At 40.6% G+C, this 27,351-nt stretch overlaps 1 protein-coding gene across 1 annotated transcript; it reads left to right on the top strand.

Annotated features, from left to right (window-relative positions):
• Positions 1-395: 395 nt before the first annotated feature.
• On the top strand, positions 396-27,351 carry LOC139154869 (immunoglobulin superfamily member 1-like). Its single transcript, XM_070729903.1, has 7 exons — positions 396-485; positions 613-648; positions 9,735-10,031; positions 12,138-12,419; positions 13,859-13,915; positions 14,485-14,580; positions 27,241-27,351. Exons 1-7 carry the CDS (start codon positions 458-460, stop codon positions 27,267-27,269), a joined length of 825 nt encoding a protein of 274 aa, XP_070586004.1. The 5' UTR covers positions 396-457; the 3' UTR covers positions 27,270-27,351.

Below are 27,351 nucleotides of genomic sequence, written 5' to 3' on the forward strand. Positions count from 1 at the left end.
AAGCAGTAAGAATTTTCCTACTCCACTTCCTCATCGGATTGGAGTGAAAAATCCCCAGCTCCTTAGGACATAATAACACTTTTTATCCCAGGAGCTTCAATCCTTTGCTGAAAAACGAAAGACCTTGATGCTGCTAAGAATCATCAATATACAGTATCTAGGTTCACCTTAAAGAATCTCACAACTGTGGTTGTATGTAGCTCATTCCTTCCCTTTGGTATATTTCAAGAATTTTTTGCAGAAAAAAAAGAGGATGTGGTTTTTTAGATGAAATGGACCTGTTGACTTTGAACAACACTAAAATGAGACTGCATAGAGGTCGTGATGGGTCACTATAATCTAGGCAGTCAGTCCGTGCTGTGTGTTAGGAGGTACAAATCCTGAGTGGGGACCATTTTCTGCACATAAGAAGAGCTGAGAAGACTATCCTGGCTATAGGACTGAGGGAACTTTGAAGATGAAGCTTTCCCTCAACATCTTCTTTGGTTGGTATCTGACCCAGAAGGGAAAGAGAATCATGTATGATGTTTGATGGAGTGGGAAGTGGGGGACCTCAACATTGCTTCCTAATTCTTGGTTGCTGTGCCTCTAATGGCCTGATCTTCTTTCCAGGATGGTGGTTGGCCCAGCAGTGTTGGACCACTAAACGTAAGTCAATAAACTGGAGTGTATGTGTGTGTTTGTGTCTGTGTATATCTTTCTCTCTGTTCCCAAAATGCTAGGAGGTTCTGGGGGTGACAGTCTGGATGCTTATGGACCATCTGAAATAATTATTTGTACCTGGAGAATATGAGCGTAGACAGAAGCACAATGTAAGCACTCCAACCATAGTTCCCTCTAAGCTGAGCAGTGAGCAATCACTCACTTAAAAATCATCATCAACTCAGAGTTTTCCAAACCTGCCCAGAAGCCGAGAAGGAAAGAGTGAGAGGGAAGGAGAGAGAGAGGAAGAGAGGAAGAGAGAGAAACAGATAGAAAAAGGAGAGGAAGGAAAAGAAAAAGAAAAAGAATGGAAGTAAGGAAGAGAGAAAGAAAATCAAAATCTAGTTTGAAACTAGCTCAACTATTTAAGTGGCATTTTGATATTGATAGAGTTGCCCTATTATGAGCTCACTGTTATAGACACACAGTACAGTATTTTATTTTGAAATTCTCTGAGGCAAAACAGGGTGGGTTGTTTGTTTGTTTGTTTGTTTGTTTATTTATTTATTTATTTTTTATTTATTTATTTATTTGTTTGTTTGTTTGTTTGTTTGTTTATTTATTTATTTATTTATTTATTTATTTATTTATTTATTTATTTATTTATTTATTTATTTATTTATTTATTTATTTATTTATTTATTTATTTATTTATTTATTTATTTATTATTTCTGCGCCGCCCAGTCACGAAGGGACTGCTGCTCAGACACTATACTTTTCCGCCCACCCCCCCAAAAAAATTAGAGGGAACACTGACTCCAACAAGCAATCGCTTCCACTTATGAATATTATTTTATCCCAGACATTGATTGCAAGAGTCATTCAAGGTACAGTATTTATTTCAAAAGTCTCTTCCACAGTGAAATTTGGGAGGAATCCTTTGCTTTTCAGAATCTCAGAGAACATCTTTCCCAGTCTTTCTTGGAAATGTATTCATTTAATTTATATGCCACCGATTTCAATGTTGACTCTGGGGAGGGGCCATGATTCCATAGCTAAATCGGCCCAAAGGGCTGTGCATAAAGCTTAGCTATACTGTGCATAAAGCTTAGCTATGTTTAATTTTTCTTTGTCTTTTGTATCGTAATATGTTGTGTCAGCTCATATTACTTTAACTGGGTTAAACATGTTCTTTGATTTCAGTTTACTTAATTAGAGTATCAGATGCTCAAGCTGAACTATAGGTGAAGTAAACCCAGAGACAGGGTTAGGTGAGAACGGTACCTTTATTCAGCTCAGGAAAGGTAAGTGACTTTCAGCGAGTACCGTCTGCTCTACCTGGGAGAAACCGCTCCTTTTATACATTTGCGGTTCCCGCCAAAGCAAGAGCAGCCGCGTCTGAGCCAATCAGGAGCGACTTCCTGATTCAGCTCAGACAGCGCTTCAACAAAGGAACAAACTATTTACAGAGATACAAGGTAGCCATTACAGGATACAACAATAGGGATATTTATGCATTAGGGTCAGGGGTGAAATACAACGGTCCCTAACCAGCTTGCATGGGCCGGAGGGCCAACTATGCAAACCCCCGCTCATCTGTGCCCACATCATGAATTCCCTTTTTGGGTACAGTTTTCATGTTCCGCAAATGCACAGAAGGCTTCATCCATGTGCAGAGGATGGCACATGTCAGCGAGTTGAACTGGTAGGGAAAGTAAGCGGATTTCACCCCTGATTAGGGTCCTTCTGGATCAGGATAATTTGGAGAAAAACTGTTCAAAAGAAATTGTGGTGGTATTTGTGTGTATCTTTGCTGCACTTTGGGTGTTTTGTGGATAACTTTCTCTGTGTGCAGAGGTTGGCTTACAACCTGGATGATTTGCAGTGAATATTTGAAGTAACGTCTGATAAAACAGGGAACATTAACTTGCCATAGGCTCCAGGAGTTCAGTGGCATACATGGCCAGCGTGCCTCCCTCAATGGACCCATCAAGTTGGCAGAAAGAGACTCGAGTATTTAATGGCTTTAGTTGGATCCCCAGTATTCTGACTAAACTAGGGCTTATTAAGTTCCTTGTGCATCCCAAGTGCAACAGTGCTCTAAAATTTACTTTTCCCTCCGTTAGTGGGATTGATAGTTTGATAAGGAGTTCGACCATCTCACTTATCAATGAATCTTCATAGTCACTGAATGATCAGATTCTTCTGCCGGGGGATTGAAGTTCCCAGCACTGGAGGTGACTCTGATGGGAACTCCATAATTGTATAGGTGGTGCCCTGCTGTAAATAAAGTTTGTTTAAAGTGGAGACCCTCTCCAGTTTAATTACAGCTGGCACAGAACAGGTGGGGACCTCCTCCAGGTGTAACTTGTGCAGTACATTTCCCAGGCTTGGTCGATTTCAGCTTCCTTAGTCAAAACACACCAATTATGCAGGGGGACTGGGGCTCTGCAGTCTATGCAGGGTTTGTACAGGTTGTCATTGAACCCAGCCTTGAACCCAAGGATGGGTATTTCCTCTGACCAATGGATGCGGCAGGCCAGGTTTTGGAATTCCTCTATGTATTCGGCTACCAGTTGGCATCCTTGACTGATATGCTTGATGCAGCCATTCGGTCAGCTAGAAGGTCCTCAAATTTCCATCTCAGGGCCATCATAAATCCATTGAAGTTTTGAAGCTGTGAGGTATCTACATTATGGAAGATCACCATTCAGCACAACCCTAACTTTGGCTCCTTCACTAGGGAGGCCCCTCACATAATCTTGCATGTACGTTAGCACATGCACAAGAAAAAAATCTCTGTTGTTGTGGTTTTCCATCAAACATGACAACTGGGGTGGGATGCCTTTCATTCTAGAGGAAGAGGCCTTCTCCCATCGAGCTGCGGGCCATGCCCTGTGCCAGAATCCCTTTTGGGAGTACTTCCTGGGATAACAGTGGACTCATCAGTGGCTCCTGCACCATCAGCTGACATCCCCGAGGTTGGGGACTCTTCCACCATTGCCAAGAGCTTCCCCTTGTGCTTCATTCTCACCCACAGCACCAACCAAGATGCTCTGGATCCACATGCCATGGATGGCTTCTCTCATGAGGTTCATGGCTTCCTTCAGGCATTGATTGGATTGGCCTGGATCTTCCTCTGGTTTGTCATCGTCATAGAGGTCCCCCAGTTTAAGCCTTCAGTTTTGCTGGTGGCTCCCATGGGTGAAGGTGACTCCCTTGGTTCTGCCATCCCATCCTCCATTCTTTCTGACACTGATGGACCACCTTGGTTCTGTAGAGCTGCTTGAGGCAATGTTCTCCTTGGTTCAGACACTGAGGATCTCCTCCTACTGTGTTTTGGTGGAGATTTCCTCACAGCATTCAGCATCTTCTCCAATGCACTTGCAAGGAGAGTCCAATGTGGGTAATTTTCTAGTCTCATTGGAAGGGACTGAGTTTAATTTGAATATTGGGGAGGTACCACCCTTAGCCCCTCAGTCAAAAAAACTGTCGCAGTAAAGGGACTTTGAGTTTTCTTCTCTTGAACATTTCATTAATTTAAATAATATTTTCAGCGATATTTGACTTCACAAATAACCTTTGATCAACATGTAAGAACCCTTCAAGCAATATAGAGGTAGCATAGGGCTGACACCCTCTGCGGGTGTCGCCCTCTCGGCTACCGCTCCTCCCCCATGAGGCCCTCAACTCACTTGAGAGGAATGGAAACATGAGGGTGGGAGAGAGTCACCGGATAGCTGACCTCTGTGGTCATGCTCGGAAGGTTTAAATGCGGTTGACATCGGAGGGGTCCACCCCTCCGTTGAATATACCACTGCCAGAATATGCATCGAGGCTTCGATATCGGAGGATTGCAAGCGTTCTTCAGAACCTTTGTAAGAGCCAATACTCGAGGACGATGGGAGGGGCTATCTGCCCAAAATGCATAGCTGGGCCTCAGATCGGGCGGGAAGCCCAAAGAGAGCCTTCAGTTGCTTCTTGCCGCCTGAGGGTTGCCTAGGTGACAGGCACCGCCATTTTGGATTCAATTAGACCGGCAGAACCTGGGCGTTCTCGACGCCCCAATGGTTACCATGGTAACCACAACGGGCGCCATTTTGTGACTCTTAAAACATCAGCTTGACAACCGAATGAGTCACAATCTGCCCAGGCAACATGCATGCCTATCAGTACACAGATACCGGTGAAAGAGATCGGCTGTGAGGCAGAATTGGATTCTCTTTTTCTACAAGCATGAGTGGTGAAAAAGATTTTTAAAACTATGACAGATCCTGTAGTCCCTATAACAGATGGATCTACATTTTCTAAGCCCAGTACACCAAAGGGAAAAACCTTATCTAATAAGGGGAAGTGCAAGTCCTTTCAAACGTCTTCACTGAGAGGGAGAGAGAGGCTGAGAAAAAAATAAGGGCACTGGAAAAACAATTTGAGGCAACGTAAAAACAACTATTGCCAGCTGCCACAATTCCAGTGTTTGCACCACCACCGGCCTCCCCCATGAACAGTGAAGGAGGAGTAGGCTCGGCTACAGACAAAGATTGGTCCCCAGAGCGGCCTTCACATCAAACACCTGTCTTAAGGGTAGATACACATGACACTCTTAGACAGATACCAGCTTGGCCTAATTATTCTCCAAATGTCCAGATGGCTCAATTACCACAGTATGGGCACATGCCAACAGCAACTTTTACACCTTCAGCTGCAGGCTTTCGTAGTTCTCAGGACACATGGCAGAACATGCCCCCACCCTTACAAGGTCTTATAGCCAGCGCTTATTCGCAGGGCATAGCAGCAGGGGTACAACAGTATGCCCCACCAGTGGCTACCACCACAAAAGTCAGAGATCTGTTGTCGGCTCCAACCCCTCAATCAGTACTGGGGTCCTTGGAGGAGGACATACTGTTCAGAGATGACACTGATAACGACCTGTCAGGTGATGAGCAAGCCCCAGAACTGCCCACCTTTTCAGGTCTTTTTAAGACATCTTTGTTCAGAGTCCTACTTAATAAGGTCAAGCAAATTATTGAACAGGCTGGAGAGAGGAAACAGACTGAGGCCTCAGCAAGCATGGGTCCAGCAGGTTTCTGTTCACAGTTCCAAAGAAAGAGACAGAACATTTTCCGTCATCCCAACTCTTCCTAGAAAACATAAAGTGGCCATGGGAAAATCCAACGGCCGCGCAAGGCCCTTCATTAGTGGAATGTAAGCTTTATACGTTTAAGGAAGATATGGAGACCCTGTTAAGGTTCCCAACCATAGACAAGCCAGTGGCAAGCCTAGTGTCTAATGCTCTGGTTCCCAGATGGTATCAACTAATACAGGGATGACATGCCTTAATACAGACAGACAATATCGCCATACATGCTCACATCAATCACCAGGGAGGGACAAGATCCAGAAGATTGATGCGAGAATAGGAGTCTCTGTTCGGTTGGGCAGAGTCCAATCTAGCCTTGCTCATGGACAGGAGAATGTTTGGGCAGACTGGCTAAGTTGCAGGACTGTGGATCTGGCAGAATAGCACCTGGAACCCAGACTATTTCAGGAAATATGCAATCAGTTTGGTACCCTGGTGGTAGACCTCTTTGCCACGGCCCAGAACACACAACTTCCTAAATTCTTCTCCCGCTTCCCTTCTCCAGGAGTAGAAGGGGTGGATGCTCTATGCCAGTCTTGGCTACCAGATCTACTTTATGCATTTCCACCAATCCACATCATACAGAGAGTGATTTGAAAGATCCTGGAGGAACAGGCCGAAATACTACTGATAGCCCCATATTGGCCTTGCCGGGCTTGGTTCGCGGAATTGAAAGAGCTCTCCGTCTCCCTGTGCTGGAGGATTCCAGACCACCTGATCTCTCTCAAACAGGGGGACATCCTTCATCTGGAACCGCAGTGGTGGCAACTGGCCATGTGGCACTTGGCCTAAGGCGTCACCACCTGCCAGACATGGCAATTGCCACTATGCAAGCAGCACGCAGACCGTCAACTAATTGCATTTATCAGGCCACCTGGTCGGCTTTTTGTGACTTTTGCAGAGTTCAAAAAATAGATCCTCAAACTGCTTCACCTGAGATAATTCTAACCTTCCTTCAGACAGGACTAGATAAGGGGCTCGCTCCCAATACTTTGCGAAGACATGTGGCAGCATTATTTATCATATTAATCTAGGATTTCTACCGCCCCCTGACATGCCACCCTTGGATTAAGGATTTCTTAAGAGTGGCCTCCAATATCTGACCAGCGAAGGTACATAGATACCCATCTTGGGATTTGTCCTTGGTACTGCAGGCTTTAACAGGGCCCCCATTCGAACCAATTCGAACAATTATGTCAATCAAAACCGCTTTCTTAGTCGCGATCACATCGGCCAGGCGGGTGTCAGAAATATCAGCCTTGTCAGTGCGACCTGATCTCTGTCAATTTCACCCGGACAGATTCATATTAAGACTAGACCCAGCCTTTCTACCTAAAGTAAATTCCTGGTTCCACAGGGCACAGGAAGTTGTTTTGCCAGACTTTTGCACTCACGGCATGCACCCTTTGGAACTGAGGTGGCACAAATTAGATGTGCGACGGGCTCAAAAGATATATATCCACAGAACGCAACCATTCAGAACTTCTGAATCCTTGTTTGTGTCTTTTTCATCTGAGGCCATGGGTTCCAATGTTTCATCTCGAACCATCAGTCGATGGCTACGTGACTGTATTGCAGAAGCATACAAGGCAAAAGGTCAACAGATCCCGCAGGGGATAACTGGATACTCTACCCGTAGCTTGGCCACATCAGCGACATGGGCTATGCAGGCGTCCCTTGAAGATATCTGCAGGGCAGCCACATGGGCAACTCCGTCCACTTTCATAAAACACTACCGCATTGACTCATTTGCCTCTTCAGAGGCGGCTTTTGGGAGGTGGGTGCTACAAAGGGTGTGCTCAACTCCAGTGCCCCTGGTCCAGCCTTCTCCCTCCCTATGATTCAAGCTTGGGTATATCCCACATTGGACTCTCCTTGCAAGTGCATTGGAGAACAACCGTTGAATGTACCTGAACGGTCTTCTCGATGCACTGCAAGGAGAGTTCAAACCCACCCAGCTTTGGACCAGGACCACTAGTTCCTTTATCTGGTTGGTGATTTTAACATTATCTTGGCCTTTTGGTTGTTCAATAAAAAGGTTTCATGGTTTACTGCTCCTTCATTTTCTTTTTGACTGAGGGGCTAGGGGGCAGTACCTCCCCAATATTCAAATTAAACTCAGTCCCTTCCAATAAGACTAGAGAATTACCCACATTGGACTCTCCTTGCAGTGCATCGAGAAGACTGTTCAGGTAAGTTCAACGGTTCTTCTTCATTGCCACCAGTTCTGTCTGAGGAAATTTGCATACTGACTGCTGATTGGATAACAGTTGCCATTTCAGTGCCGCTGATGGGATAACAGTGGCTGCTGCCAGTTTAAAATAGCTGTCAAAGCCACACCTACCCTGTTGAAGTGTATATATAAAGTGCTATTATTTTAGGGGGCTTCTTTTGCTATCCAGCCTGTTAACAATCACTTGCTGCCGTTCCAGTTAATTGTTAACAAAACCAATTCAACTATAACATGTCCAGCCTGGTGTACCCGATTTAACACCACCCTGAATGGATATTGTATACGTGGTCTCCACAGTAAGGCTGTTGCCTCTTTGTGTTAACCAGTTTGGACTTTTTGCCTAAGGTAAGGTCCTGCCTCACCAGTCTTCTCAAGGAAGCAGAAATGAAAACCTTTTAAAAAGGAAACTTATACTAGAAGATTGTGACAGCAAGAGATGTAGGCAGGAAGTAACTCTTCCCACTTGAAACATTAGATTATTAAACCATTGCAGACAGAACCCCTCCCAAAGTCTAATACATCATCGAGTCAATCCTGGGTTGTGAAGAGGTTATGGGAAACTCAAGCCGAGAAGGGTGATAAAAGCAAGTCTCCAAGGCAATGTTGCTTCTCTTCTCCAGAGACGAGATGAAGAAACTGCTCAAGGCACATTCCTTTCCCCCTTTTAAGAGCCTGAAACTTACAGCAAAGCAAAGCAAGAAATAGAAACAGAAGCCCCATATACCTGACTCTGTAGTATCAACACCTAACCTCCAAAGCTTTACCCTTAGACTATCCACTGTTGACCTCTCCCAAGACATGATAGCAGTCTTCCAATACTTGACGGGCTGCTACAGAGAGAACAGGGTCAGGCTGTTTACCAAAGCACCAGAAAGCCAGACAAGGAACAACGGATCGAAGCTGACCAAAGAGAGATTTAACCTGGAAAGAAGGAGGAACTTTCTAATGGTGATAGCCATCAGCCAGTGGAACGGCTTGCCTGTGGAGGTTTTGGACTCTCCAACACTTACGACTTTCAAGAAGAGATTAGACTACCATTTGTCTGGGTGGTGTAAGGGTTCCTGCTCGAGCAGGGGATTGGACTAGATGACCTACAAGGTCCCTTCCAACTCTAGTAAGTAAGTAGGTAAGTAAGTAAGTAAGTAAGTAAGTAAGTAAGTAAGTAAGTAAGTAAGTAAGTAAGTAAGTAAATAATAAGTAAGATCTTCCCTGATTTACTTTCTAGACTCAAACACATCAATCTATTAGATGAAGACTATTGCAGTGTATCACTAATGATATCAAAAATATGAAGTCATAACAATGGTAATATATGGCAACAAAATAAATATTATTACAGTTGTATTCTCTGGTTAAGTGCTCCTGCTGGAAACCACTTCTTCCAAAAAGTATTGGCCTCTCTTCGTAAAGAAAAGTACTGTTCCCAAACATAGAAAGAGGCCTGATTTTGCCTTTAGTTGTTCCATTTCTGATGATGGATAGATAGATAGAAGTTTTTTATTGGCCAAATGTGATTGGACACACAAGAAATTTGTCTTGGTGCATATGTTCTCAGTGTAGATAAAAAGAAAGATACAATTGTCAAGAATCATGAGGTACAACGCTTAATGATAATCCGGATACAAATAAGCAATCAAATAATATTAGGAACCAGTTATAAAGGATACTCTGCCTTCCACATTTTATCCACATTTATTACTGTTTTTTGTCTTGTCCAGGTCAAACTCTTTCCACGCCTTTGATATTTACCAACTTCAATGGGACGGTTGCTTTGGGAGAAAATGTCACCATCTTCTGCAGGAGCCAAGACAATTTTGTTGGAACATTCTATCTCACCAGATTTACAAGCTTTCTTAAAGCAGAAACTGTAGAAACTAAGGATACAGCATCCAATCAAGCTGAATTTTCCTTCCCCCTTTTTAGCAAATCACAAGGGGGCATGTACAACTGCAGAACTTGCCTGAAGAAAGGGCCATGCTCATCCTTCAGTGATAGCATCTATCTCAATCTAACAGGTGATTTCTGCTCAGTGATTGTTTGATCTTCAGACCTCAAACATACAAACTCAAGTGATTTAGGGAGAATTGTAGAAACTAAGAATGCAGTATCCAATCAGGCTGAAGTTTCCTTCTCTCATATTAGAAAATCACAGGGGGGCATGTACAGCTGCAGAAAGGGGCATGCTCATACTTCAGTGATAACACAACCTAACAGGTGATGTCTGCTCAGTAATATTCAGACAACTGACACTACATAGAGTTTCACAATTTTGCATCAGCCAAATATTTCCTTTCCCTTCCAGAGAAGAATAATTTTGGGCAAATTGATATCTCCTCTTTCTTTCTTTCTTTCTTTCTTTCTTTCTTTCTTTCTTTCTTTTTCTCATTTTATTCATTTTTAATTTAAAATACAGAAATACAATAATAGGAATAATAATAATAATGAGAAAGTGTAACTCAATGTCGTATGGACAGTTGGCGGAACAAAGCATTGCATGGCCAGTTCTTGGAGAAGATTGAAAGCAAAGTGGATAAAGAAAAGACCTGGTCATGTCTTACAAGTGGAACACTCAAAAAGGAGACAGAAGGACTGATACTGGCGGCACAAGAACAGGCCATTAGAACAAATGCTGTCAAAGCCAGAATTGAAAAATCAACAGACGATCCAAAGTGCAGACTCTGTAAAGAAACAGATGAAACAATCAATCACATACTCAGCTGCTGCAAAAAGATCGCACAGACTGACTACAAGTATAGACATGATGCTGTGGCACAGATGATCCACTGGAACTTGTGCCAGAACTACCATTTACCAGTGGCAAAGAACTGGTGGGATCATAAGCCTGAAAAAGTGGTCGAAAATGAGCAAGCAAAACTACTGTTGGACTTCCAACTTCAGACTGACCGAATTCTGAAGCATAACACACCAGACATCCTGATTGTGGAGAAAAAGAAAGTATGGATAATCGACATCGCAATCCCAGGGGACAGCAGAATTGAGGAAAAGCAGCTAGAGAAATTAGTGAAATACGAAGATCTAAAAATCGAGCTGCAACGACTCTGGCATAAGCCAGTGAAAGTGGCCCCAGTGGTACTTGGCATGCTGGGCACAGTGCCAAAGCATCTCAGCGGACATTTGAAAATAATCAGAATTGACAAAATCTCCATCTGTCAATTGCAAAAGGTCACTTTACTGGGATCAGTAAAACATAATTCGCCACTACATCATGTAGTCCTAGGTGCTTGGGAAGCGCCCGACTGGTGATGAAATACAAAATCCAGCATAGTGATCTTGTTTGCTGTACTGTATTGACATAATAATAATGATGATGATAATAATAATAATAATAATATCCCGACTGGTGATGAAAGGGACATGCTCATACTTCAGTGATAAAATCTATCACAACCTAACAGGTGATGTCTGCTCAGTAATTATTCGATATTCAGAAAACTGACACCATATAGAGTTTCACAATTTTGCATCAGCCAAATATTTCCTTTCCCTGCCAGAGGAGTTCATAGAATAATTTTGGGCAAACTGATGTCTTGTCTTGTCTTTTCTTTTCATTCTTTCTTTCTTTCACTCTTTTTATGATATGAATTAGGTTCTTTCACAGTCCTTGAAACGCTCAATCCGTATTTATGCTTGGCCCCCCATTCGGTTGGGCAAAGAGTGTCTACATGTGCATGAGGGTGGCAAAATAGAAATGTGGTACGTTACATCTTTGCATCAGATGTAGTTGACCTCATGACACAATGCAGCCATCTGTGCACCTATATCATGGCACCTATAACTTCACTTTGATATCTTTTTGCTTTTATTGATGCCATTCTCTGTAAGCTAACATTGACTAGTATATCGCTTTGAAGAAACAGAATGAGAGATAAGGGAAATTTAGCTGTTCAGGTCTTGTATAAAACAGTAGAGGGGGAAAGAAAGAAATAGGCTTTCTCGTCAATATTTTTGGTGGGGGCAGCAGATGTACTGAGAATGGAGAAGAGGATCCTTTTTTTTGTCAAAAGATTGAAAAGGGGGAGATCTTATTTATGGCTGAATGAGGAAGGAGATATTTGCCTACAAGGGTCTCTGGAGATTCACTGAGTCTTTCCCCCTTCTAGATCCCAGCCTGTCCAAGCCTTCCATCAAGATTTTAAATGTAGAAGAGTATCCATACTTCCACATATGGTGTGCGGGGATGCAACCTGGTCTGACATTTGCTCTTATAGACTCAAGGCAGCAGATACTTTACAAGGTTGCAGACCCAGGGCGAAAGGGAGTGGAATTTATTATCAACTTGGCAAAGTTGAAAGCGTTGGAAACTTATACTTGCCAGTATCACTTTGAAAGGAGCCCCTTTGTCTGGTCATTGCCAAGTGAGCTGCTAGTGTTGCATTTGAGAGGTAAGTCACTTAAACAGCATGTTTCCTTTTCTCCATTTATCCATTTATCCAACTGTGATGGACTGAATTTCTGGAAAATCTCAAGCTAGGGCAGAGCTTTTAATAGTGGAAATAATGGTTAACTTTTAATTAATTAATAATTAACAATTAACTAATTAAACCTTAACTTCAGGCAAATGGTATCATGCAGATTGGTAATCATAAAAAATTGGGCCAGTTGGAGACACTTGATAGATAATTATCTGTCTTGGGACCATTGAATGTTTCAGGGGAGACATGGAAAGAGACAGATTGACATGAAGGCTGACAGAGAGATGGATCATCCTTGTTTTAGTAGGTTATAGAAATAAAATTAAGGTTCAGAAGAACGAGAAGAGACAGAGAGGCAGAAGCGTGAATAGACACATATTGCAATATTGGCCAGAGGCTTTTCTGAACTTTTAAGTTGTACCACCACCAGATTATAACTATTGGAAACACTGAAGGATATTGTTCCAATAATGAGTGTGTGTAGTAACTGTAACAGTTAAGCATAAGATTTGGTTGATAATATTTGAAAATTATCCCATCACAGTAATGTGAGTGATCCACAACCCGGGTCAGTTAGTTACAGATTCTGAGGAGGATGAACTGGGCCCGTTTTGGTACCCTAGGCCACACCCAGTCTGTATATAAGGGAGGGTTTCTGGGTAAAGACGTCTGGATCTGCAATGCTTGTCATGGAGGAACATCCAGATCCAGAGTTGTAAAACTACCGCACTGAGAAATTATCATGGCACCTTCCACCCAGTTCGAGTGGGGCCACTGCCAACATGAACTGAAAAGTCTGCTTTTGTCTGTACAAAGTATCTTTAAATATATTAAAAGTGTTTGAATCAAATCCTTGGTTCGTGGAGGCTTCTTGGTTCCAAAGGTGGTCCCAAAGCAGAACAGACAGCAACTGCTGAAACTGTTTTGCCAAAGATCGGGAAATGCTTCCAGAGAAGCACGGAAGAGGTGGGAGCATTAGCAATGGGAGCATTCCTTTATGCAGAGAGAGGAGACGAGAAGGGACTTGGTCAAGGCAGGACCCGAAGGACCTTCAGTGGTGGACTCTGCTTGTCCTCTGGAGTTGATCATCCCACCAGCTTGAGGTTGGTTCCCATGGAGTGGCAGTGTGCAGAAAGAGTAGAAAGAGCCTCTCTTGTTGGAAAACAGCTGGTGGTGCGTTAGGTTAACTCGCTGTTACTGTTCGTTGGAGGGGTTGATTGACAAGTTTTGTAGAGAGGAGTGGTACTGGACTCATTGTTTTTTGGGGGAGGGATTCTGGGTTTTTTGCCATGGATTGAAGATGTGTTGCAAATATGCAAAAGGAACTTGGTATTTGTTCAGAGATTTCACAAGACATATTGTTGAAATACAAAGGACTAAATTAATTTTTGAATCCTGATTGTTTCTAGATCCTGAGATGATGAATCCCGCCATAGAGACGATACCTGGAGGGTCCAGTGGTTCAGGTGGGAATCCCCCCATAGAGTCCCAGGGGCTGAGACATGATCTGATTTTTCAGCTTCTTGAATAAGAATGAGTACAGTCTTTCTCCAGGCTCCATTGACATTACCTGCTGAACCAATGATAAACTTAGCAGCTGCAATATACAAAACATAGTTAGGTTTAACTTTTATTAATTATCCATGGGACTAAGAACACAGACCTTGGACCACACCTTTGTGGAAGGGAGGGGCATGATGCTGCTGTGAGGATTGTGATAAAACAGAGATAAAATTGCTCAGATCTGATCTGAGTTGGATTTTCAGGATATAGACCAAGTCTAACATGATTTCCAGTTTCTTGCCTCGATTCTGGTGCTCTGCCACAAAGAGGACAGGAGTGGTCAGTTGTGGGGGGTTAAGCGGTGAAGGGCTGCAATTTTTTTTACTACCACTGTGGGTGTGACTTATTTTGTGGGTGTGGCTTGTCAGCCATGTGACTAGGTAGGAGTAGCTTGATGATCATGTGACCGGGAGTGGTGGTTTAAAGGTCATGTTTAAAGGTCATTACTAATGCAAATGTTTTGGCTTTACAGATATTATTAACTTATACGTATGGGTACGCCTGGCTGTGATTCTTCTCCTGCTTATCTCGTCACTAGTAGCCACAGTATGGTTCAAAAGAAGAAAAAGTAAGTGGAGATGATATTGTAATAAACATTGTTATAGAAAAGGGAATAAATAGTATTCTAAATATTTAGTATATGAACTATGGCCTATAAATCTCACGTAATAATCATATTGCCTTCATTTTCACACAGCAGCATAAAAAAGCTTCTCCATTAAAGACAATGGACAATAGTATCGGAGAGAGAAGCAAAGCACATTTTTAGACCCTGTGGTTTAAATAGAGCATTGTAGTTTGCTAGGAATAGGTAACAAAATTAAAAAACCTGGAATATTGCCCCAGGAAGATTATATTTAAAATCCAAGAGAAAAGGCTTTACTTTCCCTAATTGCACAGTGAAAGAGAATTAAGGGGAAAAAACCTGGGTATGAACACAGGCTGGCATAAAGAAGTTAAAGATTTTTCCCCACATAAAGAATCTATGAAATCTACAAATTTGTGAAAGAATCGTGGAAAGGATCTGCCCCAGAGATGGTGGGAGATTTGTGCTTTTGGAGGGAGCTTAGTACTTGAGAGATTGATATCACCCTTGCAAATCTCAAAGTACAAATCACCCACAGTCTCTTCTTTCCACCAGAGAAGTTAGGATGTCTCTTTTCTAAGCTTCTTTCTCCGCCCATTGTTCAGCTGCAGGCTCCCCCTCCTTTTATCTGATCATTCCCTAGGCAGCAACTCTTCCCCTTGCAAGTTCATTCCCACCCACCATTACATCACCTCATCTGCTGGTATTGCAACAGGGAAGGGAAGTATGCCTTGTTCTAAGCTTTTCTTCTTCTTTCCATTCTTCTGATGTTGGAGAACTTCCGGATGAAGTCTCCTACGCTATTTTGAATCACCAGCCACAGAAAACCCAACAAGCAGCCAATCCCAGGCAAACCTCTGAACTTTGCTTATATGCAACAGTGGTCAAAAATACAAGTTTTCAGCCCTATGTGTCATAAGACCTTGGGGGAGGGGGTACTCCTGATATGAATGCAAGCAAGAATGGCTTACTTTTATTTCCCCACCGATATGTAATTATAAATGCCAAATGTAAGGACCGGATCATATTGGGGGCTTCAGAAATGAGGTCATCAGATTGTTCTTTGTTGTGTTCCTAGTGTATGCTAATCTACCCTATCTGCATCACGGCCACTGATTGGTTAAATCACGGTTTTTAAATTCGAGCGGTTGTCAAAGCCACGCCCACAGAAAAAAACATTTTAAAAGGTGCAACCCAAGCCGCGATCTTCATCTTTTGCAGCAAACTTCAAAAATACACTTTGTTACTTGTGTTTCTTCATACGGGCTGATTCCTAATAAAAAGAATCAGGCAACCACATGTCTTGCAAATTTGTCTAGATTGAATATTGGCGACAAAGGAAACTCGAACCAACACCAAAGTCATGGAAACATCCTCAGTAGCCCAGGCGCCAGAATTCTTTGACTCAGAAAAAACCTCCTAGGACATGTACATGGAGAAGTTCAAAAACTTCCTAGAAGCGTCCGGGTCACGAGGATGCCAGTAACAACATGAAGCAAGCAATTTTCCTCAATCGTTGCGGCCCATTCATGTATGAGCTCTCCAAAACGCTCACAAATCCAGATCCAGTAAGATCGGTACCATGGGCCACCTTAACAGCCAAGCTGAAGACCCATTTCTAACCGACCAAACCGTCGAGGGTGTACAGACACAAGTTCGAGTGTTCAAGGCAAAAGGAGGGAGAAACAATAAGACAGTTCGCAACCCGGCTCAGAGCACTGCTTGTCAAGTGCAAATACAAGAGCCCAGAATGGTGACTGCTAGACAGAGTGATCATCGGAATGCGCAACGAAGCCCTCTGAAATAAACTGATCACCGAAGAGGACACTACCTTACAAGATGTCCTCAAACAAAAGCCCAAGCAGTAGAGGTTTCCCAACAAGCCGCTGAAGAGCTCAAGGGAAGCACCACTACCATAAACCTCATAAAAGCTGAACCAGCTGACCCCTAAGAAGTACTCGCTGACCAGATGGAGCAAAGCTGCCTGCAGGTAACATCTGGCCACACCAGAGACCATGCAAGTTCAACCCAATGTCAAAGCTGCAGAGGTCCCCATCTGAGAGCAAGATGCCCCTTCAGAGACACCATCTGCCACCGCTTCAACAAATGAAGCCACATCGCCATCGCCTGCCAAGCCATCCTCCAAGATGATTTCACACCGCAACCCAGAAATCAATGGTCCTTTGGAAGCGGCAACTACATACCTAATCACCCCTCAACCAACTCATCAAGACACCACCTGTGAAAAGTAGAGGGAAACGGATGAGAACTGAATCAAGGTAACTGCTATCCCACAGTAAATTACACTGGGCACAAGGGGAAAAGCAAAATCTCGGTGTCCTTATTTCTGAATGGCCATCGCTGTAAAATGGAGTTGGACACTGGGTCAAATTTATCATCATTCCCTGGCACAAACTGAAACTGTATATGCCAAACCTGACCCAACAAACCCTTGAACTGGTTTCAACAAGTGTAAAGGACTTTCAGGGAAACAGGATCCTGATTCCGGGGCAGGTAGAAATTCCAGTAACCTTCAAAACTATTAATATAACTTTGCCTGTAATAGTGGTAGACGGGGCTAGACACACACTATTGGGGATGGAATGGATGGAACCGCTGGAAATAGAGGTCACTGGTATCCATAAGATCCAAACATACCAGAGCACTGATTTCACCAAGGAGTTCCCAGAAGTTTTTGCAAAGGGTCTGGGTACATATAAAGGGGCCCCAATCACATTCAACTTAGATCCGGCAATCACCCCTTTTGCCTCAAACCATGTAGAGTACTCTTGCTGCTCCTACCCAAACTAGATGCCCAGGTAGACCCATTCATTGACCAAGGAATCTTAGTGCTGGTAGACTATGCCCTATGGGAAACCCCAGTAGTGACCCCACTTAAACCTGACAGGTCAATAAGAATTTGTGTGGACTACAAGTCAACTCTCAACAAAGCCCTTCAGCATAATGCATACCCAATCCCAGTAGTCCAGCATCTACTACATTCGTTATGGAATGGTAAAATCTTTGCTAAGTTGGACTTAGCCCAGGCTTACCAACAATTACCAGTGGACGAAGCCACAGTCTTAGCGCAAACCATTGTCAAGCATAGGGGGGCTTTTAAATGTTCATGGCTCCAATTCAGAGTAAACGTGGCTCCCAACATTTTTCAAAGCCTCATGGAGAGATTACTAAATGGGCTCCCAGACATCACCCAATACTTTGACAATGTCCAAATTTCAGGTGAATCTCAAGCCCAATTGGACCAAAGAATTAGAGCAGTCGTCAACAAATTCCAAGAAAAGGGACTCCATTTAAGAGTGGACAAACGTTCATGGGGAGTTCCGAGCGTCAAATTCCTTGGTTTTCAAATAGACGGGTCAGGAATTCACCAGATTACGCATGTGTCACAGACAGCTGTAGATGTTCTTATGGGAGCTCCAATATGAGAATTTGAAAAAAGTGGAAAAAATCCCCCAAAACACAGTAAATCTTCTTTAAAGAAAGTAGAGCTGTATAGCAATTACAGAAGTTCAAAGAGAATCCAAAATTTACGGCTGCAAGGGAAGACGGCCTTTCTTTCGCTATCACAAAGTGAGTACAGTAAATCTTAACAAAGGGAAAAAATTGTAGAAGGAGGGGATCCAAGCCTTGGGAAAGTGGAAGTGAAATTAGATAAACTGCTTCAAATTGTTGGATGCTTTGAAGAAAAATTTCAACGAGCGGAGGGGGTGCTGGGTGCACTTTCCCAAGATATTAAATAGTTTAAAAAAGGAGCAGAAGAAATGGCTGAAAAAAATTGTTAATTAGAGCAACAAGTTAAAACCAAGCTGATGAGTATAAGCAGTACAACTATAAGCTTACCAATTTGGAGGATCTTGAAAGGAGAAGAAATTTACATTTGTGTGGTTTTAGACCAGATTTTGCTCCAGGCTTGAAATTAGTTAAAGCACTTTTTCATTGGATGAAAGCAAAAGGTGTTCAAATTGTTTTTGATGACATAGAATGAGTTCATTGGGGCATTCCACATAGAAACCCGGAGAGGCAAAGACCCTCTGGAATCAGCTTCCCCCATAGATTCCCACTGCCCCCACCCTCCTTGCCTTCTGAAAGAGCTTAAAAACTCATCTTTGCCGCCAGGCTTGGGACTTTTAGATCTTTCCCCTGACCAATGAATGTTTTAAGTATGATTGTTGAATGATTGGTCGATAAGTTTTTCTTTTTAATTTATTTACATGATTGTTTTAAAATGTAGCATTAATTGGATTTATATTATTGTTCTGTTTTTTAGATCTTTCCCCTGACCAATGAATGTTTTAAGTATGATTGTTGAATGATTGGTTGATTGATAAGTTTTTCTTTTTAATTTATTTACATGATTGTTTTAAAATGTAGCATTAATTGGATTTATATTATTGTTCTGTTTTTTATATATGCTGTGAGCTGCCCCGAGTCCTCGGAGAGGGGCAGCATACAAATCCAATTAAATAAATAAAATAAATAAATATTAAAATAGTTAAAAAAGGAGCAGAAGAGACGGCTGAAAAAATTCAGAAATTAGAGCAACAAGTTAAAACCAAGCTGATGAATATAAGCAGTACAACTATAAGCTTACCAATTTGGAGGATCGTCAAAGGAGAATAAATTTACCTTTGTGTGGTTTTAGACCAGATTTTGCTCCAGGCTTGAAATTAGCTGAAGCGCTTTTTGATTGGATGAAAGCAAAGGGCATTCACATTGTTTTTGATGACATAGAACGAGTTTATTGGGGCATTCCACATAGAAACCCGGAGAGGCAAAGAAACATTGTTATTGCCTTGACCAGTGAGAAGAAAGCTGAAATGAGAAATGAGAAGAAAGTATTTGAAAAGTTGTGCTGGCCTTAATCAAGATGGAAACGAGATAAGAGTCCTCAGAGATATCTCCCGGGAAACTTTGAAAGAGAGAGATGCTTTACGCCTAATCTCAAGCCTTTTATATCAAAGTGGAGTAAAATTTACTTGGCCTTTTCCCGCTGCTATCTTGGTGTTCTGGGAAAATAAGATGTTCAAGGCATGATCATTGGAGGAGGGGAAGGTATTATTGAACTAACTGGGTATTGAGTTCAGAGAAAGCAGAGCAATTGGAGAGCCACAAGGAGCAAAAGGAGGAGAAAGCAGAGCAGTTAGAGAGCCACAAGGAGCAGAAGGAGGAGAAGATTATTCCAGCAGTCGTGGTATCCCAGATGAGGAGGAAAGGCAAAGGGAGGAACAGTTGAAGAAGTTGTTGAGGCAGGTGGAGGCCATTAGAAAAGAGCAGAGGAGAAAACCAGGAGCCCAGCACGAAAGGAGAGCAAAGAAGTGAAGAGTTGAAACTGACTCTGTCCCCTCTTTTTGGAGATGTTTCCGGAAATTATTGTCCATTTTTATTCTCTTTGGGGGAGAGATGGGGAAAAAAGTAGAAGAAGGTATTATTCAATGGTTAAATAAAGGAGGGTGGGAGGGATTTTTTGCCCCAAAATATATTAAAAAGTGGTTGCAAGGGAAGCTCAGTGATGTAGGAACCTCATCAGCAGTTGCCTCATGATTGGACAAGGAGAATTCTTGGCCTCCCCCTCTGTGATTCTTATTTATCAGAGGGTTTTATTTCAGGAGGTTGACATTCAGAAAGATAGAGGAGGGAGGTGGCTGTTTTTTAAAGGGGAAATAAATCAAAAGAAATGGACATTGGCGGCCATTTATGTCCTGAATGTGAAAACAAAACAATTTATAATAAACACAAAGAGGAGGTTGGATAACTTTATGGAGTGCACAACGTCTTGGGGAGGAGATTTTAATATACAATTAACAAATGGGATTGGAAATAGCAGGATGTTACATTTAAATAGACTTAATATGGTGGATCTCCATGCAGATATATCAAATAGAGGTACTTATTATTCAGCAAGATATCATACATTTAGTTGCATTGACTATATATTAATGAATAGGATGGGCAATATACAAGTAAGAAAAGTAGATAAAGAAAGTATTTGATTGTCAGATCATGCCCCACTAATTGGAAATAGGTCAGGAATGAAATCAAAGAATTTGGAGATATAATGCAGTGGTAACTTCTTACGGTATCAACAAGATAAAGATAAACTGCAGACAGAGTGATGTGAATATTTTAGAATTAATGATGTAAGCGATATTCAACAATCAATTGTTTGGGATGCATATAAGGTTTATATGAGGGAACAATGTATATGTATGGAAGCAGATATTAGAAAGAGGTGGGGTAGAGAAAGGGAGAGTAAGATAAGGAAAATAGATTTGATACAAGTGCATTTGAGAGTAACTAAGAGTAGGGAATGGTATATCCTATTGAAATTGAAAAGGAAACAATTTAAAGTGTATGATGAGATCCAATGGAATAAAATGAGAATGACAATGCGACAAAAAATATTGAGCTGGGGGACAAAATCAATGCAACAAATGGCAAGATATTTGAAGAAGAAGAAAGAAAAATCATGTATATTAGCATTGAGAGACCCTAGTGGAGTGGTTAGATATGGTAAAGAGCAGCTACAGAAGATAATGAGAAAATATTATGAGGATTTGTATAAAGAGAAGCAGGTAAATATAGAAGTCCTTAATGTTGGGAAAATAGTAAGTGAAGAAGATAAACAAATATTGAATGCAGAAATTACACAAGATGAAATTGCTAGAGTAATAAAAGGGTTAAAACAAGCCAAAGCACCGGGCCCAGGTGGGTTCATAAGATAATTTTATAAAACGTATATGAATGAATTGTTGCCGCATTTGGGGAAATTGTTTAATAATATATTGTAAGCTGATGATATTCCACAGACATGGAAGATTTCAGAGATTGTTGCCATCCCAAAGATCAACCGAGATTTAAGAGAGCCAGGGTCCTACCATACTATTAGTTTGGCAAATCAAAATTATAAAATATTTATGAAGATATTGACAAATAGACTTGAAAATATCTTACCAAAAATAATTGAAGAGGATCAATATGGGTTCGTGAAGGGTAGGAAGATAGGTGAACTAATTAGAAATGTAATAAATGTGATGCACCATGCCATTAAAAAGAAATTGGGAATTTTGAAATTAGATGTCTATAAAGCTTTTGATAAAGCTAACCACAGTTATTTATATAAATTATGTAAGGAATTAAATATGGGGGACAAATTTTGTGGAACTATAAAAGAGATTTATAAAGGAAATGAATATATAAGAGTGAATGCACAAAGGATGCAGAGAATTAAAATTCAAAATAGTACCAAGTAGGGATGACCTTTTTCTCCAATGTTATTTGTAATAGCAATAGAGACATTAGCTAATAAGATAAAACAAGATAATACTTGGGTAGGATATAAAATAAGGGAATTAGAAAAGAAATTAAACCATTAGGACCAAGACCCACATCCCACCATCCAACCCTTCAAACTCCATCATCCAAAACCATCCTAGCGTACATCTCTCCATCAACCAAGAACAACCCTCCATCAACCAAGCACAATCCACCATAAACTTCAAGCCTCAAGCAACTATAGCTCAAATCTATCCTAATTACCTGTCCACCTCCAATCAAAACCTCAACCCTCCAACAACTATTGCTCAAATCCACCATAACTACCTACCCACCTCCAACCAAGACCAACTCCCAATCAACCAAGACTAGGGATGCACGCCCCTTACTTCCTCATCATCAACCACTTCTAACATTAAATGTAAACTAATAAACTCAAGAAGCATTGCTAACAAAATATCCGAGCTCCTTACCTTACTAAAAACTGCCAAATACAACATTTATATGCGAAACATGGTTAAATGTATCTCTCCCCAACTCCATTATTACAATTAATGACTACCACGTTTTCCGATCTGACTGCAAAACCGGAAGAGGAGGTGGAGTTGCAATCTTCTATTAAAAAAATGACTCAACCTAAAGGAAATCCAACTTAAACAAGATCTTTACCTTCCAGAAACTGTCATATGTGAACTAACCTCAGTCACCACACTCCACTTCCTCCTATGTTACAGAGCCTCTGACTACAACATCTCACATGCGAACAAGCTAACCACACTATTAATGTGGGCAACCTCCTACCAACATCCTCTTATATTTCTTGGCGATTTAAACATACCACATATTAACTGGTCCCTAAATGAATGCACAACTGAACCCATCCATTCAACCCTCTACAATGCTATCACTAGTCTAGGACTAGTGCAACTAGTTACAGACAACACCAGACTCAACAACTGCCTAGACCTCATCTTCTGCAACAGTTTACACTCAATTTATGGACTCAAAGTAAGAGAACCCTTTTCCAACAGCGACCACAGCACAATCGATTTTGCCTCAATGTACTTCCTCAAATAAACAACCCCAAGAACAAGACAACCAATTTCAACTTTAAAAAGGCCAACTATGAAAACATAGAATCTTATCTCTCATCTCTTGATTGGACCACAATATTCTCTGGCTGTATCACTGTAGATGACTATTACAATATATTTTTGCTCGAGATCCAAAGAGTCATAAAATTATATGTACCTCTAATATTCACCAAAACCAAGAAAAATAAATTACCCATAAAAATAAGAAAGCTACAATCCAAAAAAAGATTACTCTGGCATAAAAATAAAACAGACCATGTTGCAAACTTTAAAAACCGCTATAAAAATTTATGTCACCAAATAAAGACTGAATGTACCAACTATCACATTAATCAAGAAGAAAACCTATATACAAAATCAACTCATGCCTTCTATAACTTTGTAAACAATAAACTCAAAGACTCTAGATCCATCACACCCCTTAAAGGACCTAATGATAAAGAGTATAACAATAAAACAATTAAAGCCAACCTCTTTAACACCTTCTTCAGCTCTGTCTTTGTTAACAGCAACGGCTCATGCCCAGCATTTCCTAGTCGCAACTCAACTAACTTCAATGATCTAACACAAATTGAATTTACAGAGGAAAATGTAAAAAAATCATTACACAACCTAAAGCCTTCCCTTTCTATTGGACCAGACGGACTATACGCATACTTCTTTAAAAAAGCTCTCCTCAACCCTGGCTGAACACCTAAGCATAATTTTCAAAATATCTTCTACAACTAGCTCACTACCTAAACTCCGGTCTCTAGCCACAGTCATCCCTATCTTTAAAAAAGGTGATCCAAGCAACGTTGAAAACTACAGACAAATCTCCCAGACTTGTGTCACTTGCAAAGTCATGGAATCCATCATAAACCAATCCATTACACTTCATCTTGAAACTAATAACCTACTTTCCAAGAAACAATTCGGTTTCAGGAAAAAATTATCCTGCAACCTACAACTCTTACACTGTAAAAACATAAGGACTACCAAACTTGATCAGGGTAGATCAATAGATGCAATCTATATAGACTTTTGGAAAGCCTTTGACTCAGTAGTTCATGACAAACGTCTTTTGAAACTAAAATCCTATGGCATCTCTGGATCTCTGCATGATTGGATTTCAGCGTTCCTGTCCAACAGCCAACAAGTGGTCAAAATAGGTAATGCCATATCTAATCCTGCTCCAGTTAACAGTGGTGTCCCACAAGGCAGTGTTTTAGGATCTACTCTCTTTATATTCTACATAAACGATCTCTGTGACAACATGACAAGCAATTGTGTTCTCTTTGCTGATGATGTTAAACTATTTAATACTACTGACAATACTTCTACCCTTCAAAAGGACCTTGATCATGTAGCTGAATGGTCTACCAACTGGCAACTTCAAATCTCTACCAACAAATGCTCCGTCCTACACATTGGTAAAAACAAATCCAAATACTAAATACATACTTGGTAAAACTGAACTAACAGCGGACCCTCACTCAGTCAAAGACCTTAGAGTACTCATTTCCAATAACCTAGGTGCTAGAGCCCACTGTAACAGCATTGCCAAAAAGGCTTTAAGAATTGTAAACCTAATCTTATGTAGCTTCTTCTCTAGAAACACTGATTTATTAACCAGAGTATACAAAACATTTGTCAGATCTATGCTAGAATATAGTTCATCTGTGTGGAATCCACATTGCACATCAGATATTAATACAATTGAAGGAGTCCAGAAATACTTCACAACAAAAGTCCTTCACTCCTCCTCACGTAACAAATTATCCTACTCCTCCAGACTTCAAATACTATAACTAGAAAATTTACAACTACGTCGTCTCTGAACTGATTTAACTGTTGTTCATAGAATCATACATCATAATGTACTCCCAGTCAGTGACTACTTCACCTTTAACAACAACAACAACACAAGAGCACGTAATAGATACAAACTGAATGTAAATCACTCCAAACTTGACTGCAGAAAATATGATTTCAGCAATAGAGTGGTCACCACCTGGAATTCATTACCTGACTCTGTTGTTGCTTCCCCCAACCCCAAAATCTTCAACCTTACATTATCTACAATTGACCTCTCCCCTTTTCTAAGAGGTCTGTAAGGGGCGTGCATAAGTGCACTTATGTGCCTAATGCCCCTGTCCTAATGTCTTATTATCCTTTCTATTACTACGTTCTATTTATGTTATGTTATGTTAATATGTACTATAATACTATACTTGTTTGACAAATAAATAAATAAACAAACAAACAAACAAACAAATAAATAAATAAAAATATTTGCAGATGATGCAATTATACTGACCCAGACCCCAATGGAGATGATTAAAGGTATAAGAAATATTTTGCAAGAATTTAAACAGGAATCGGGATTATCGGTCAATATGGAAAAATCAGAGACTATGTGTTTAAATACAGGTCTGAGAGAGCAGATAGAAATTTAGGAAAGAATCAGGGTTGAAGTTATGACTAAAGAAAATTAAATTCTTGGGAATTTGGTTATTGAGAAATCCAGCAAAAATTGAGGAGGTGAATTATAGGCAAATATGGAGGAAAATGTAGAAACACATGAGGAGCTGGAAAGAGAAAAAGCTAAGGAGAATGGCTAAAATAAGAGCATTACAAATGATGATAGTTCCCATGATGATGTACCTGTTTCAGGTATTGCCAGGGGGTTTATCAGCATCAAAGTTCAGGGAGTGGGACAAAAACCTTAATTATTGGTTTGAAGAAGATAAAAGACTGAGAGTAATGAAAAAGTGGTTAATAGCTAATGAAAAAGAGGGTGGATGAGGAATTCCTTATTTGGACTTGTATAGAGAAGCATTTCAAATTGAAAGATTAATGGAGTTGCAATTATTTGAAAATAAATGGGTAAAATTGGAAAAAGAGATAAATAGGATGAAGAATATAGAATTAATTTTTACAAGGTAGAATAGGAGCAATTTAGATAAATTAATAGGTCCCATGAAAGGGACTTTGGAAATTTGGAAAAAATGGCAGGGGAAAATACAATTATATAAATCAAAACTGTCATCGTTGTATGTAATAAATAGAGATAATGAAACAAATCTAAATAGAGTTATAGGAAAGTTGAAGGGAAGAGGAATAATTAAGATAGAACAGTTATATGAGAAGGATGGGAGGCCAAGTAGAAATCGTATAGAATGGTGGTTGAGTAAGGGAAGATAGCTACAAATAAATGCAATATGTAAATATCTGAATGAAAGGGAAAATAAAGAAGCACTATTTAGGGAGGAAATAGAATTAGAGAAAATAATAAGAGAAAAAAGTGAGGATACCAAGGCACAAGCAAGTAATATATATAAGATCTTAGTGCATTCAGATGGTTATGTGACTCAAGGATTGACTAAATGGTGGCAGAATGAAATACAAGTAGATGTGCAAAAGATGGAAAATATAGTGGAGAATATAATGAAAATTAAGAATACAAGGGTTAGGGAAATGATAAGGAAAATATTACATAAGTGGTATTACACACCCATTCAACTTGCATATTTCCAGCAGAATGTTAAAAATACTTGTTGGCATGGGTGTCAAAATAAAGGAGTGTTTATGCACATGCTTTGGGAATGCCCGGTAGTGCAGAACTTTTGGCAAAAAGCACAAGAGGATATTAATAGGATGTTAAATATACGATGGATAATTACCAAGGAAATGGCAGTATTAGTTAAAAGCAATGCAATGGGAGAATTTAGAGAAATAAAACAAGCAGCGATAGAAAGTCTTGGGTTGAAAGGCTGTGACAAAATTGACAATGCAAAATTGGTACTGGTATATGGCAGATCATATTCAATTTGAGATTATGGACAAAAGGATGAATTCGGGTAATGAAACTGATTTACAACAATTGATGGGATGATGGGACAAGGTAAGATGATATATGACTAGTAGAATCCGAGACCAAGCTACAAGGAATAAATTGGAATCACTTTATAATATGTAAACAGATATTTTGCTCTTGAGTTAAAATGGTATATGTAAGAAACACCCCCAATTTGGTAGTGGGGTGTGAATGTTTGTCTCGTGGAGGGCACCAATCACAGAGCACTTGTTATACAGTATGTTGTGTGTGTGTTTATATACTATAAAATAAATAAATAAATTAAAATTGGGTCAAGAATTCACCCAACAGAAGAAAAAGGTAAGGGCAATAAAAGAAGTTCCAGAACCGCAAAATAAAACAGAATTACAAGCACTTCTGGGGCTATTAAACTTTTATTCTGTTTTTTTTAAACAGAAAGCCATGGCAGCGGAGCCCCTACATAAGTTGTTTCAGAAGGATTCAGCTGGCAATGGGGAGACAAAGAACGGTCTGCTTTTAACCAAATAAAAAAATTATTATCTTCAA

The sequence above is a fragment of the Erythrolamprus reginae genome, chromosome Z, assembly GCF_031021105.1.
Source record: "Erythrolamprus reginae isolate rEryReg1 chromosome Z, rEryReg1.hap1, whole genome shotgun sequence".
Taxonomy (NCBI): domain Eukaryota; kingdom Metazoa; phylum Chordata; class Lepidosauria; order Squamata; family Dipsadidae; genus Erythrolamprus; species Erythrolamprus reginae.

Excerpts from the sequence above, each read along its gene's own strand:
- LOC139154869 (XM_070729903.1), top strand. The coding sequence starts at position 458 with ATGAAGCTTTCCCTCAACATCTTCTTTG. Across the intron at positions 486-612 it reads TTCCCTCAACATCTTCTTTG|GATGGTGGTTGGCCCAGCAG; the intron begins GTTGGTATCTGA and ends TCTTCTTTCCAG. Across the intron at positions 12,420-13,858 it reads GCTAGTGTTGCATTTGAGAG|ATCCTGAGATGATGAATCCC; the intron begins GTAAGTCACTTA and ends GATTGTTTCTAG.